Genomic DNA, 15,794 nt, shown 5'->3' on the forward strand with positions numbered 1-15,794 from the left:
CACAGAGTGAAGCTTTAAAAGTGAAAGATACAAACAAAGAAACAGAGAAGAATAGATTGAAACTATTTTATCACCACAGATTATTTCAGAGAATCCGACTGAAACTACTGATCAATATGAATTTAGTCAGGTGTATAAAGTCTCAAACTTACCTTCATCGTCAGAGTTCTGCTGAGGTGATGTGAAGAAAATCTTGATATCACTCAGTCTGTATGCTCTGATGTGTCTGAGCTGTATTTATATCCCAAAGATTCTACCTAATCCTACCTAACCACTCCTCATGCCTGAACCTCACCAGTGTGAGCAGGTAGTGGGCGTGTTGTGTGGCAGGTGTGCTGTGTGTCCCAACAATAACAATAAAGAATAAAATTAAAGAAATTAATTTGATGATTTTTGTTTTGTTTTAACCCTCTCTTTCTTTCTTTCTTTCTCTCTGATCTAATCTGTAACCTCACATATAAATCAAATAAAGATTTCCATCATGAATAAAAGTCAGATGTGGAGTGTGTGTGTGTGTGTGTGTGAGAAGCTGCTGGGTGTAAAGTCTTGTGTCAAACAGCTGTTGGTGTAGAGAAATGATTGGACAGGTGGGGAACTTAGTGGAGGATCCAGAGGAACAAATACAGAGCAGCTTACATCAGAAACATCACATGAGATCACTGAAATGATGAAGAACCAAATGACAGATGGAGTTGACTTGTATTGGAGCTCACAGCAGCTTGAACTCTGCCGTAATGAACACGTTCCACCACTAGATGTCTCTGTTGTCTATTAGTTCCATCTAGTTGTATCCACAGACTGACTGTATGTCTGAGCTTTCAGCAGGACCACCAAAAGCCACCAAACACTTTAAAGTCAAACTAACTGCTTTTATCAGAGTTTAGTGGAAATTTGAAACACTGATGTGAATCATTATCTGCTGCATGCTCAGCTGTTGAGTCAGTCTGTGCTGAATAATTTGGTTTCTCATGTTCTTTGTAAATATCGTGCTAATGTGCATGTTAAAACACCGACTGTCAGGTGAAACATGTGACCTGTCTGATGTCATGCAATAGGTTTAAAATTTCTAATTGACCAGGGACACATAATCATTTAAGTTTTAAGGACATTTATGAGCAGAAATAATGACGTCACATGAGCTTAAAGGACGGGTTCACTGTTTTTAAAGTAGCTTAAACCAACAATCAGGAGCCCAAATACTCCCGAGAGCACAGTCTGGGTGCTGCTTTTTTTTTTATCCCCCTCTCTCCTCATTTTCTTTCCCCTTTTCTCCCCTCTTTATTGTGCTCAGTCATCCGGTTCTGTCTTGTTATGTATTGTATATTGTATATGTATGGACGGGTGATTGCTGAAATTTCGCTGTACTTGTACTTGTACTTGTACTTGTTATAGTGACAAATAAAGCTCTCTCTAAATGAACATTAATAGTAGAAATGAACACGTTCCACCACTAGATGTCTCTGTTGTCTATTAGTTCCATCTAGTTGTATCCACAGACTGACTGGCTGTCTGAGCTTCTACTTTTACATGTTTAGATGATATAAAACAGCTCATCATGCTTTACATCATTATAAAGGCTTTATAAACTAACTACATGACTCTTTTTATTTGCCTCAACTTTGACTGAAGCTACATTTTAGTGTCTTTTTAGTGCAAATATTACAAAATATGAACTTCAGCCCTGAGTAATTCCTCTCAGGCGGTACAACCTGCAGTAATCAGAGTGTGTTTTCAGATACAGCTCAGAGCAGTTCAACATGTTTCACAGACGAGCTGATAAAAAAGACAATGATGCAACTATGATAAAAACACAGATCTGATACAAATTAAAATGATAGAAAATAAGAAATAGATTAATTATAAAGGAATAAAACATTTTACAATAAAATCAGTGATTAAATAAAATTGATAATGACCATAAAAGTCAGACAGGGTTTTAAGTTTAAGTTTAGGTTAAGATGTGAATTCTTTCTTTAGTGAGTCATGAAGCTGAAATAATAAGTTTAAAAAAAGTCATGTGACGTTGTCTGTGTCATAAATGGGGAAAATAGTCAAACAGGAAGTACACTCAGAGGTCAGTGACATAAGATTTACACAAACTCAATGTTAAGGATATAAATCTGGCATGAATAAAACAATGTTCTTCATTGTTAAATTATGTTTATGATGTATTTTAGCATTAAATGAACCATAAGTCTAATAACTAGTTTCTCAGATTTCAGCGCAAATTGTCCCAGAGTAGAAAATCCACAAACCATTGGGCACGAGGAACACTAATATATGTGTTTATTATATTATATTTGAGTATAATATTTAAGATTTGTCTTCTGATTTAACAAGGAAAGCTCTGGATATTATATATACATAATGATATAAGGTGTTGGATTCAAATTTAAATATGATAAACAAGCCAGAATGACTCAGAGTGTCCCAGATTACTTTAATGGGCCTACAGCTGCTCCAATGAATAAATCTCTTTATATTTCTGCTCCAGGCTTATTATAGTTCACTAAAACTAAAACTTCACTTGTACTAGTAGTAGCCTACTTGTAAAAAAAACGAAAACAAAATAAAAATCTAGAAAAAAGTAAAACTAACTCAAACTAAAGTGAACAGCAGATAAAATGATGTTAGTTGTAGTTTTCTTTTCTTTGTCTCTTCAAACACAGTGTCAGTGTTCATCCTTCACAGCTTCTACTAATCAAGACTTTCCTCCTAAAACCTGAAACAAGACTAAGAACAAATGACTAATTAACAAAACTAAAACTACAACTACATAAAAACTAAAACTACTTCATCACTTGTTAAACTCACTGAAAATAAACTGAAATAAAAAATCAAACTGGAAAACTAAATAAAATTTAAAAATTACATTTCTAAACTATAATAACTCTGTTCTGCTCTGACTTAAATAAATTAATACATATTTATTCTATTGATAAATGAAATAACTCGGCAATGACGTAACATGCCATCATCACCATGTCATCACGTCTGAGGCGGTGACGTCAGAGGCGGTGTCCTGCCGGGGAGCTTTTAGGAGGCTCCGGTTCCCGGTGGGTCGGTGACAGTCCGTGTCTGTCTGCGGATCGGTATCATGAGGAGCGCGAGGACACTGCGGCAGCTCGTGCTGACTGTCTCCAAACGGAGTCTTCATCATCATCATCATCATCACCACCACCATGAGCGGTCCGTGGGGATCATCGGAGCTCCTTTCTCCAAGGGACAGGTGAGAACACGCGGGCACGTGAGCACCGCGAGCTGCGGAGCGGCTGTAAACCTGCTTGTTGTGTTGTTGTGCAGCGCAGAGGAGGCGTGGAGAGAGGACCGGACCTGATCCGAGCTGCAGGACTGCGGGACAAACTGCAGGCTCAAGGTGACCTGAAAACTGTCAATAACTGATCATCAATGAAAGAAACAGACTGAATAATAATCCTGATACCACGAGATAAGAACAGTACATAAGTTAAACACAGTAAAAGTATTATAGTGATGTAGTATGCAGTATTACAGTAAAAGTACTGCAGTATTATAGTGATGTAGTATGCAGTATTACAGTAAAAGTACTGCAGTATTATAGTGATGTAGTATGCAGTATTACAGTAAAAGTACTGCAGTATTATAGTGATGTAGTATGCAGTATTACAGTAAAAGTACTGCAGTATTACAGTAAAAGTACTGCAGTATTAAGAGTCCAGTGGTTCCCAACATAGGGGTGGGGCCCCTCCAAAGGGTCAGCAGATAAATGTGAGGCCTGGTGAGATGATTTATAAATATTGGATCATTTGAACATTAATTGAAATGAAAGCATGTGAGAAGTTTAGAGGGAAGAATCAGTATTTGGTGGAGCTGTTAACAACTCATAGACATCTGAAATGTGAGCCCACTACACACTGCTGACTGGTTTCATCTTTAACAACGTGTTGTATTTTAAAAGCTTGTTATATTTTCCATTGTGTCAAATCTGCATCTGAAAAGTAACTAAAGCTGTTCAATAAATGTAGTGGAGTAGAAAGTAGCATCAAACACCTGCACTAGTGTTTCAGTAAATGTACTTTGGTATTTTCCATCAGCGATAACTTTCAATTTGATTCATTTATTTAAATCTTCACACTTCAGTCCAGATATGAGAAGCTGTGAGTGTATAAAGATGTTTTCATGTTCGTCTCCAGCTGGTAACGTTTAAAGCTACGGTTTCTCACGTAGAGGCCAGACTGTGTCATTAGACTCACATTGTGAAAATTGCAAAATGACTCGTTTGAATTTCAGAATTTGATCCATTCAGAGAGAAATGCGTCCCGCTGTTTGTGGTTTCTGTTCCTTAAGCCAAATGTTTAACATGCTCAGAATTACCAGTGACATCTTTCACATTGATGATTTCAAATTTGAAAATTTTACAAAAGAAAAAGAAAAAAGTTCAAAATTTGGCCTGAAAAAATAAATCAATTTAGCGTGTTAGCATCGTCTCGCTGTCACCGTGACAACAGACACACTGTTCAATGTTGAACTGGGACACGATTTAAATCTTCAGAGACTTACAGTGCTGAGCAGGATCAGTGTGTGTGTGTGTGTGTGTGTGTGTGTGTGTGTGTGTGTGTCTGAGTCATGCTGCACATGCTCAGTTTTATTAATGGAACACAAGAGAAGACATTGAAGAGGCGTGCGACCTTCACATTCACACACACAAACACACACATTCACACACACAAACACACACATTCACACACACACACACACACAAACACACACATTCACACACACACACACAATTAGTGGAGTGGAGGGGCGTCACCTCGGTAACAGATCTGAGGTCAGCTGACACAACAAGCAGTTTTAACATTAAAACAATAAAAGCACAGCAGCAGGTGTTATGTGACGACGCTCTTATTGTGAAAAGCTGAGCAACAGAAACAGGATCATATCACAGCTGTGATTATTTATCCTAAACTATTAAAAACAGGTCACAGTCTCTGCACTGGGTGAAATGTTGTGTCTATTTTAGAAGTTGGGTTTTAACTGGTTACGGTGAAGCTGCTGCTGGTTGGATCTGTCCTTGGACATCCCATAATGTCTGAAACAATCTGTTGAATTGTGTCGAGTGAGACCGGGAGACGTTTCCTTTGATCTGTTCCCGTCTCTGTAGAGGACAGTAGTGTTTCATAAGTGACTCATTTCACTGTCAACCTGTTTACTTTGCATTGCAAAAGGAGCAGATTTCCACACAGAGCAGCGGCAGCGTCACAGAGACACCACACAGAGCTTCTGACTGTTAATGTTTCACAGAATGAACTGAAGGCTTTCTCTCTTTAACTCTGCTGCTGGTTGGAAATAAAGAAACATGAAGAAGTGACAGACAGCCATCTGAATTATGTTTTGTGTCTGTGTGTCTGCAGGCTGTGCAGTGAAGGATTATGGGAACCTCACGTTTGAGGAGGTGGCCTCCGACGAGCCGGTGGGGCGGGTGAAGCGCCCGCGGGCGGTGGGCAGCGCCAACCAGAGGCTGTCAGAGGCGGTGCAGGCTGTGAAGAAGGACGGACACACATCAGTGATGCTGGGAGGAGACCACAGGTCATTGAGTCATTATGAGTGATGTAGTATGCAGTATTACACTAAAAGTACTGCAGTACTTTATACACAGTTAGCTAGTTTATACTACTTTATATACAGTTAGCTAGTTTATACTACTTTATATACAGTTAGCTAGCTTAGTCCAGTGGTTCCCAACCTAGAGGTGGGGCCCCTCCAAAGGGTCAGCAGATAAATGTGAGGGCTGCTGAGATGATTAATGAGAAAAAAGAAAAAACAAAGTTCTGATACACAAATGTGTTTTCAGTTTTTGGACTTTTTCTCTAATCTTCGATTGTTGCTGAAATATTGGAACAGTAACTTTCCACCACTGATATTTAGAGTATTTTATAAAGTGAAGTTGCTAGTTTTACGTCTCAGTTCTTCTTTACCTGTTTTCAGATGTCTTGACTGCTTTTTCTCCTCCAGCCTGGCGATCGGCTCCATCCATGGTCACTCGGCGGCGGTCGGGGAACTGAGCATCGTTTGGGTCGACGCCCACGCCGACATCAACACGCCGCTGACGTCTCCCACCGGGAACATCCACGGGCAGCCCATGTCCTACCTGCTCCACGAGCTGCACTCCAAGGTCAGCGCAGAGCAGCAGCTCACCAGGACACGACCGGCACTGTGTTGGTTTAATGTGATGTTAATGTTTCCTTTAATGCCGCCAGATTCCCGTCCTGCCAAACTTCTCGTGGATCAAACCGTGCGTGTCGGCCAGAGATCTGGTCTACATCGGTTTGAGAGACGTGGACCCGGAGGAGCAGTACGTTTCTGAGCTCATCTGAACACATCTGAAGAATTTCACAAAAAAAAAAAAAAAAAAAAAGGTTTCAGTTTCTTCCAGTTAAACTTTGTGATTATTTGAATATCATTTTGTTTCTTTTCACAGTTACATCCTGAAGCTTCTGGGTGTGAAGGCGTTTTCTATGTCAGAGGTGGATCGGCTCGGCGTGGCCCGGGTCATGGAGGAGACATGTGACTACCTCTCTGCCAAGTAAACGCCGACTCTGTGCTGAATACTGCACATCGTTAGATCATTAGTCTTCAAGTCAGTTTTTAGAGAAATGAACAAAGTCTAACTGATAAAACAATATAACCCGAGGGTTTATTTAGCAGCTGTTCTGGAGCTTTCTGTCGTAGCACACATTCATCAGCAGAATTTTTTGCCCAGTTGTTAGAGACTCAGATATAAGTGTTAGCAAGGTGATCAATTCATAAATCAGTTAAACTAGATTTAAAAGCAGCATCAGGTTTGTTAAAATGTACATTTAGTATTTTTGTTGGTTTTCTAGATAAATTCAGACTGAACTCCGCAGCAAGACATCATGGAGGTTACGCCCAGTTCAATATAATCAATATATTAAAAAAAGATCAATAAGAGAGATTTGAAATGACCTTTGACCCATTTTATACCAAAAGTAAGACTGAATGCTCCTGAAAATGTCAAATGGTGTAACCACAAAAGAATGATAGATATTAAATATTGTATCAGCTACAGTGTGTTTAAGTGGACTTATACTAATAATGACTTCATTTAAAACATGTAAATGTTGTGTTAGGTAGGAAGGAAGGAAGGAAGGAAGGAAGGAAGGAAGGAAGGAAGGATGTAAGATCATGCCAAACTAGTTGATATGGTGTTAGGTAGGAAGGAAGGAAGGAAGGAAGGAAGGAAGGATGTAAGATCATGCCAAACTAGTTGATATGGTGTTAGGTAGGAAGGAAGGAAGGTAGGAAGGAAGGAAGGAAGGAAGGAAGGTGTTTTATTGACTATTTACTGTTTTTAAGCAACGTTCAATTATTTGGTACAAAGTTTTTATGGTTACACCACTTAGACATTTTTACCATAATCCTCTAATATATTCTCTCTAAATGGATTAAAAGCAGAAATTTGATGCTGGGTCCAAAAAAAAAAAGAATGTGTGAAGTTATTCATACGTTTATTTTCACATTTTAACCCTTTACATTTAAACTAAACCTCATGGAGACACTAAGAATCATCACTGACTCGTATATTTACACTCACTGGTCTCGTCATTAGGAACATCTGTGCAGTCCAACAGCTCTGCCATAAATTCCTCATTTATGAAGTTTGTACATTTTCAGTTTTTGTTAACATCGTCAGAAATAATTCTACTTTGTGTCAGAGTGAAGAAGCCAATTCACCTGAGCTACGACATCGATGCCATTGACCCCTCTGTTACCCCGGCAACTGGGACACCTGTGGTCGGAGGGCTCACCTACAGAGAGGGGATGTACATCACTGAACACCTCTGTCAGACAGGTACGACACAACAAACACAGTCAGACTGAGCAGATCTGTGTCAGATGAATATGAAAAATCAACTCAAGCTTTCATTGTGTTTTCTGATTCAATCAATTAAACTGAAAACAGACGTAACATCCGTGACGTCACCCATTGGTTTGTGGACTGCTGCTCGGAAGCTAATAGTTTCTAATCTAGGCAGCGCCATCTTGAAAATTTCAGGTGCATGCTGGGAAAAATAAAAACACGGATTCTACTTATATGGGCATGAGGCGGGGCCATGGGCAGAGCGGGGAGGTTGCTATGGTTACGAGGGCTGGATCTCGAGGACGTTGGTCAATCAACCTGTCAATCAGGACGTAGCCACGCCCTAATGCATACCCTGCTTTATCGTCACATATAAAATCAGGGAGGCCAAAATGTCCCAAATGAACATCATACTGCATTGAAGAAGGCTTTAAACTAGCGATTGAGACCATAAACACATTTTGAAAACGTTTACTGAGGTTAGAAATCAAGTGAGAAGTTGGTGAATTCTCCATTGACTTGTATAGAGACGGTCGCCCCCTGGTGGCCTTTTGATAGAATGCAGCTCTAAGTTACTTCCTGGTTGGCCTCATTTCAGAGGACCGGAGCTCCCCGCCTGGGGAAAACACGTTAAACACAACCAGCAGCTGCTAAACCTTTGTACCTCAGTCCTTCACGGTTGGTTTGAAAATGTTTTTGGTCTCGCAGCAGTTGATTGTTGCTGTAGTCTGTGTAGAGTAACGTTCTAATCACTGCTCGTCCTGCAGGTCTTCTGTCGGCGGTGGACCTGGTGGAGGTGAATCCTCTGAGGGCTCAGACCGAGGAGGAAGTCCAGTCCACGGTGAGGACGGCGGTCGACCTGCTGCTCGGATGTTTCGGACGCCTGCGTGAGGGAAACCACCCAGCTGATTACTGCATGCCTGAGCCGTGACGGGCCTGACGCCGGGACGGACCATCAGATTTTAATTTTAAGAACTTTAAGAACATGATTATGATCACCAGTTTAAATGATTGCAGCTTTGTTTCTGAGAAATCACGTTTTGATTAATATAAATACGACTGATCTGAACCTCAGCTCAGTAACAACCAAAGAAACAAAAAAGATCAACGTCTGCTGCTCAGGACGCAAAAACAGCAGAAATGAGTTTTAACACTTCACTCCTCACTGACTTCATATCTGGGTCCCAGCCAGCAAGTCCATGTGGGCCCCTAAATGTGGGCTATGTGGGTACTGAGTGGGCTTGAACTGGGGTCTCACATGAGCTGACTGTATGAGTAAGTGGGCTGAGCAGGCACGGACATAAACAGGGCAAACTGTTTGGGCCCCATATTGTTTCAGTAACATTGGTCCCACAAGTGAAGCCTATGTGGGCTAAATGGACCCATTTAAAGGTCCATTCTGGTCCCACTGAGACCCCACATGGGTAAACATATGGAGCCTACATGGGTCTCACCTGAAACCCAGTCAGAGCCCACTTATATGGGTAAACACAGGTGTGATCACCATGGAAACGGCAGACAAGCCCATGTGGGTCCCATATTTGCTGAAATGTCACCCTTAAGGGGCCCACATGGAGATGCTGGCTGGGGTGCGTTTGATTTGTGGAAAATCAGAGCTGCAAATCAAACGCACCCAGCTGGAGTTCAACAGACTGGTGGATGAGACGTTAAGGCAGGGGTCTCAAACATGTGGCCCGCGGGCCAGAACCGGCCCGCCCAGGGGAACAATCCGGCCCACTTTCCTTCCTGTGTTCTTTTACTTCCTTCCTTCCTTCCATCTGTCCTTCCTCCTTTCCTTCCTTTTTTCCTTTCTTCGTTCCTTCCATTCTTCCATCTGTCCTTCCTTCCTTTCTTCCTTCCCTCTGTCCTTCCTTCTTTACATCTGTCCTTCCTCCCTACCTTACCATTTTCCTTTCTTCGTTCCTTCCTTCCATCTGTCTTTCCATCTGTCCTTCCTTCCTTCCTTCCTTTCTTCTGTCCTTCTTTCTATCTGTCCTTCCTTCCTTCCATCTGTCCTTCCTTCCTTCCTTCCTTCCTTCCTTTCTTTCTTCTGTCCTTCTTTCCATCTGTCCTTCCTCCCTTTCTTCTGTCTGTCTTTCCTTCTTTCTTTCGTTCCTTCTGTCTGTCTGTCTGTCCGCCCTTCCTTTCTTCCTTCCTTCCTTCCTTCCTTCCTTCCTTCCTTCCTTCCCTTTAATGATCCGGCCCACATGAGATCAAATTGGTCTGTATGTGGCCCTTGAATGAAGGCTCGACTGTTTCTGAATACATCTCATCACAGTTTGCTCACGGCATTCAATGGTAGATGATCAAATTTCCACTTTTTAAAATGCATTTTTAAAAGTAATATATATAAAAAAATCCAAAATTAGAATAAAATGAAATGACAAAATAATGTTTTATATGTAAAATAAAAGCCTGCTGATGTCAGTCCTGCATGTCGAACATTTATAAACTTGAAATAAAAATAAAACTGAACATTTCTTCATGTTTACTGTGAATTTGAGTATTTGCTTCTTTTCTTCTTCCTTCCTTCCTTCCTCCCTCCTTCCTCTTTTCCTTCCTCCCTCCCTCCTTTCCTTCCTTCTTCACCTCCTCCCCTCTTTCTTTGCTCCCTCCCTCCTTCCTTCCTTCCTTCCTTCCTTCCTACTCCTTTCTTTCCTTCCTTCCTCTTTTCGTCCTTACTCCTTTCCTTCCTTCCTTCCATCCTCCCTCCTTTTCTCTCTCCCTCCCTCCTTACTCCTTTCCTTCCTTTTTTCCTCCCTTCCTTCCTTCCTCCTTTCGTCTCTCCCTCCCTCCTTACTCCTTTCCTTCCGTCCTTCCTTCCTTCTTCCTGTCCTTCCTCCCTTCCTTCCTTCCTTCCTTCTTCCTTTTCTCTCTCCCTCCTTCCCTCCTTACTCCTTTCCTTCCTTTTTTCCTCCCTTCCTCCTTTTCTCTCTCTCCCTCCCTCCTTTCCTTCCTTTTTTCCTCCCTTCCTTCCTTCCTTCCTCCTTTTCTCTCTCCCTCCCTCCCTCCTTACTCCTTTCCTTCCTTTTTTCCTCCCTTCCTTCCTCCTTTCCTCTCTCCCTCCCTCCTTACTCCTTTCCTTCCTTTTTTCCTCCCTTCCTTCCTCCTTTCCTCTCTCCCTCCCTCCTTACTCCCTTCCTTCCTTCCGTCCTTCCTTCCGTCCTTCCTTCCTTCCTCTTTTCTTCTTCTTCTTCCAGTGAGAGTCAGATGAGAACACTGATCTCATGTTTGAACAGTAAATATGAACATTGAACCGTTAACCTGCCGCCACGGCAATAATTAACATGTTTAACCCTCCTGTCGTCCTCCCGGGTCAAATCGACCCCATCTCTCTTTTAACTGTTCCTTCCTTCCCTCCTTCTTTCCTCCCTCCCTCCTTTCCTTCCTTCTTCCCTCTTTCTTAAAATTTTCCTTCCTTCTTCGCCTCCTCCCCTCTTTCTTTGCTCCCTCCTTCCTTCCTACTCCTTTCTTTCCTTCCGTCCTCTTTTTGTCCTTACTCCTTTCCTTCCATCAATCCTTCCTTCCTCTTTTCCTTCCTCCCTCCCTCCTTTCCTTCCTTCTTCCCTCTTAAAATTTTCCTTCCTTCTTCGCGTCCTCCCCTCTTTCTTTGCTCCCTCCTTCCTTCCTTCCTACTCCTTTCTTTCCTTCCTTCCTCTTTTTGTCCTTCCGTCCTTCCTTCTGTTCTTCCTCCCTTCCTTCCTTCCTCGGTCCCTCCTTTCCTTCCTTCTTCCCTCTTTCTAAAAATGTTCCTTCCTTGTTCACCTCCTCCCCTCTTTCTTTGCTCCCTCCTCCTTCCTTCCTTCCTACTCCTTTCTATCCTTCCTTCCTCTTTTCGTCCTTACTCCTTTCCTTCCGTCCTTCCTGCTGTCCTTCCTCCCTTCCTTCCTCCTTTTCTCTCTCCCTCCCTCCTTACTCCTTTCCTTCCTTTTTTCCTCCCTTCCTCCCTTCCTCTCTCCCTCCCTCCTTACTCCTTTCCTTCTTCCTTTCCTTTCCTTCCTACCTTCCTTCCTTCCTCTTCCCTCTGTCCTTCCTTGACCTGAGGACAACAGGAGGGTTAATCTGTACAAAGACTGAAGTGTAAAAACAACAATCTCAACATCACTGAACATAGAAACTCTCGACTCTCCTGAATAATTTAACACTTATATATTTTTATATTCTGATTATTAATTTCAGTTATTTAGTTTTGTGTCTGAGGAGTCACACTGCCTTAAAAATGTAAATTAAAGCTGAACTGATTTACACGTTTAACAAAATTTCAAGCTCTCTGATTGGATGTTAGTTGCTGAAATGCATCTTGGGAGTTGTAGTTAACTTCTGTCTTATGTTTTATAATGTATGCAGTAATGGGTTTCCATGGTTACATAGAGATACTTAGGTTTTTTTTTTTTCTCCAAGGATGGTGAAGTCATGATCTTACCCCTCCTACTCATGACTTCACCATCCTAGGAAAAAAAATGGGGGGAATTTTGACATCTAGCGAATCATCTGTGGAGTTTAACAGCTGATAGAAAGTTTAGTCTCTCAGACAAACACACGAGTTTAAACATTTAACAAAACTAAATAACAAAGTGAGAGGAAGACAGTTAGACCATAAATCAATCATTACAGGAAGCTGCACATGGAGCAAAATGTTCTCAAAAAGAAGCAGAATCATTTTACTTTGTGTCACTTTTTGAAACACTTCACATACATTTTATTTCATTTCTTATCTTTAAAGAAAATTGTTGCAGTTCTTCGCTTCCTTCGCTTTGATCGACTTTATAAATAGGAGAGCACAATAAAGCCCGGAGGCGTGTTTCCATCGCGGTCACAGCAGGCGGCTCCCTTTCAACTCTGCACTCAGTTCAGACAACGAATAGAAAACTACATTCAGCCTCTTCAGCAGATTATTATCATACTGTGTGTCTGTAAACTCCAACAGAAACTCAAACTCAAACCTAACATCTTCAGGATTTTAGGATTTTCCATCCAGCTGTAAATAATCCTCAGCTGGATGACATCATTCTTTAGGTGTGATGTTTTATCCTACACAGGAAAGGAGAAAGGAAGAAGGAAGGAAAGGAGGGAGGAAGGACGGATGGAAGGAAGGACGGATGGAAGGGAGGAAGGGAGGAAGGAAGGAAGGAGAGGAGGGGAAGGAAGGGAGGAAGAAGGAAAGATGGAAGGGAGAAAGGAAGAAGGAAGGATGGAAGGGAGGAAGGGAGAAGGAAGGAAGGAAAGAAAGGAGGAAGGAAGGAAGGATGGAAGAGAGAAAGTAAGAAGGAAGGAAGGAAGGAAGGAAGGAAAGAAAGAAGGAAAGAAGTCCAAAATCAAAGTGTGGTTCATACTGTCCTCCGACACACACACACACACACACACACACACACACACACACACACACACACACATACACACACAGAGAGAGAGAGAGAGAAAGAAAGAACACCTTCAGTGTATTGCACCGACAGCAGAGCAGCTGTCTTCACACACGTGTCTGTGCAGCTATTTATATCATCATTCATATTAATACATCACAAAGACTCAGAAACCAGCAGCAGGTTAACTGACTCATGAATTCATCATCTTACCAACTCTTATTATAACTGAGTTTATATTTCTGGTCTATGGATCAATCAGAGAGTTCTTCATGATTTAACACAAGTTTCTTTTCATCAGTGCAGCTGTAATTATTTATACATGTTCAGAGTGATGAGTTTAAAATCTGATAATGTTCAGAGATAAAGTCCACGACCAGGTTTTAATGTGAACGAGCTCTGAGAGAGAGAAGCTGATTTAAAAATATCTGTCTGATCTCGTGCTGCGTTCATGTGACGGTCACAGCTCAGACCCTAACCCTCTCAGACCGCTACCCTCTCACTGCGTCTGAGAGAACAGAGGAAATAAGAGCAGCAGCAGCAGAGAGGTGAACATACTGTTCCTCCTGGAAATGTCAGCGTTTATCTGTCCGGCCCTGCAGGAAGTCAATGACCTCAAGGCTGAAATAGCCCCAACACACACACACACACACACACACACACACACACACACACACACACACACACACACACATAGAAAAACACACACACACACACACACACACACACACACACATAGAAAAACACACACACACACACACACAGACAGACACACACACACACACCTACACACACCTACACACACACACACACACACACACACACACACACACACACACTATTGGTGGAGTGGAGGGGCGTCACCTCGGTAACAGATCTGAGGTCAGCTGACACAACAAGCAGCTTTAACATTAAAAAAATAAAAGCACAGCAGCAGGTGTGATGTGATGACGCTCTTATTGTGAAAAGCTGAGCAACAGAAACAGCATCATATCACAGCTGTGATTATTTATCATCAATAAATAGTTTTAAGTCAGTTTGATGCTTTAAACTGGTTTTACACTAGAATCTGATTTTTACTTTTATCTTTTATTGCACTCTAACTTCTTATTCTGTATTTTAGCTTAATTTAATTTCCAATTTAACACTTTTAATTGTTTAAATGTCTTTTTTATATTATATTATATATATTATATTACTTTTATATTCTGTCCTGAAGCGTTTTATCTTTTATATTAAACATATTATATTAACCCTTTATTGGGCAAGTAATTATATTTGGTAACTTCTGTAAATATCACAAAATATCCTTCCTTCCTTCCTTTTCCTTTCTCCTTCCCTCATTCCTTACTTCCTTCCTTTCTTTCTTCCCTTCCTTTTCCTTTCTCCCTCCCTCATTCCTTACTTCCTCCGTCCTTCCTTCCATCTGTCCTTCCTCCCTCCCTCCTTCTTTCCTTCCTCCCACCCTCCTTCTCTCCTCCCTTCCTTCTTTCCTTCCTTCCATCTGTCCTTCCTCCCTCCTTCCTTCTCTCCTCCCTTCCTTCTCTCCTCCCTTCCTTCTTTCCTTCCTTCCATCTGTCCTTCCTCCCTCCCTCCTTCTCTCCTCCCTTCCTTCTTTCCTTCCTCCATCCCCCTTTCTTCTTCCTTCCTTCCTTCCCTTCCTCCCTCCCTCCTCTTTCTTTCCTCCCCCCTACCTTCCTTCTTTCCTCCCTCCTTCCTTCCTTCCCTTCCTTCCATCCTTCCTTTCTTTCAATGAGTGTCCTATAAAGGGTTAAATCATGCTGCATGTTTTATGAAACCATGTGACTCGTGTTTTTTGCTGAATAACAAAAAGAAAAAAGTGAATTGAACATATTTTAGTTTTTGACCTTTACTTTGGTAAAACACATCTGATAATATAAAAATATAATCAGGCTTGTTGGACAAGTTCGAATAACTGATTATTAAAATATTAGTTTGCAGCTCTAAAATCATCCGATATCTTCTTCTGTGGTTAACGTCGGCTGATGAAGAGAAAGTGAAGAAACTAAAGATATTAATAAAGTTTCTTGACGCTGAAACATGATTTCTGTCTTTATCGATTCATCTTCTCATCAGTTTTTTGAGTCATGATTAAATTATTTTAGAAATAAATAAATTTAAAGCTGCAAGTAGCGACAGACGGGCCCTCGCTCCCCACGCAGGACCCTCCTCATCATCATCATCATCATCACAATCATCATCCTCATCACCATTATCATCATCTTCATCATCCTCATCATCACCATCATCATCATCCTCACCATCATCCTCCTCCTCCTCACCATCCATCCTCACCACCATCACCCTCATCATCACCATCATCCTCTTCCTCATCGTCACCATCACCATTCTCACCATCATCCTCACCACCACCACCATCATCATCCTCATCACCACCATCATCATCCTCATCATCACCACCACCACCATCATCATCCTCCTCCTCATCACCACCATCGTCATCCTCATCATAATCCTCATCACCATCATCCTCCTTCTCATCGTCACCATCACCATCATCACCATCATCATCACCACCATCATCATCATCA

General features: G+C 41.5%; 1 protein-coding gene across 1 annotated transcript; it reads left to right on the forward strand.

Annotated features, from left to right (window-relative positions):
* The first annotated feature begins 2,993 nt into the window (after positions 1-2,993).
* On the forward strand, positions 2,994-9,317 carry arg1 (arginase 1). The gene is made up of 8 exons (XM_053341647.1): positions 2,994-3,229; positions 3,304-3,376; positions 5,394-5,568; positions 5,995-6,154; positions 6,240-6,334; positions 6,461-6,565; positions 7,716-7,852; positions 8,629-9,317. The coding sequence occupies exons 1-8, from the start codon at positions 3,098-3,100 to the stop codon at positions 8,790-8,792; spliced, it is 1,041 nt and encodes a 346-aa protein (XP_053197622.1). The 5' UTR covers positions 2,994-3,097; the 3' UTR covers positions 8,793-9,317.
* Positions 9,318-15,794: the final 6,477 nt, after the last annotated feature.

Source organism: Scomber japonicus, chromosome 20 (genome assembly GCF_027409825.1).
Source record: "Scomber japonicus isolate fScoJap1 chromosome 20, fScoJap1.pri, whole genome shotgun sequence".
Lineage (NCBI taxonomy): Eukaryota > Metazoa > Chordata > Actinopteri > Scombriformes > Scombridae > Scomber > Scomber japonicus.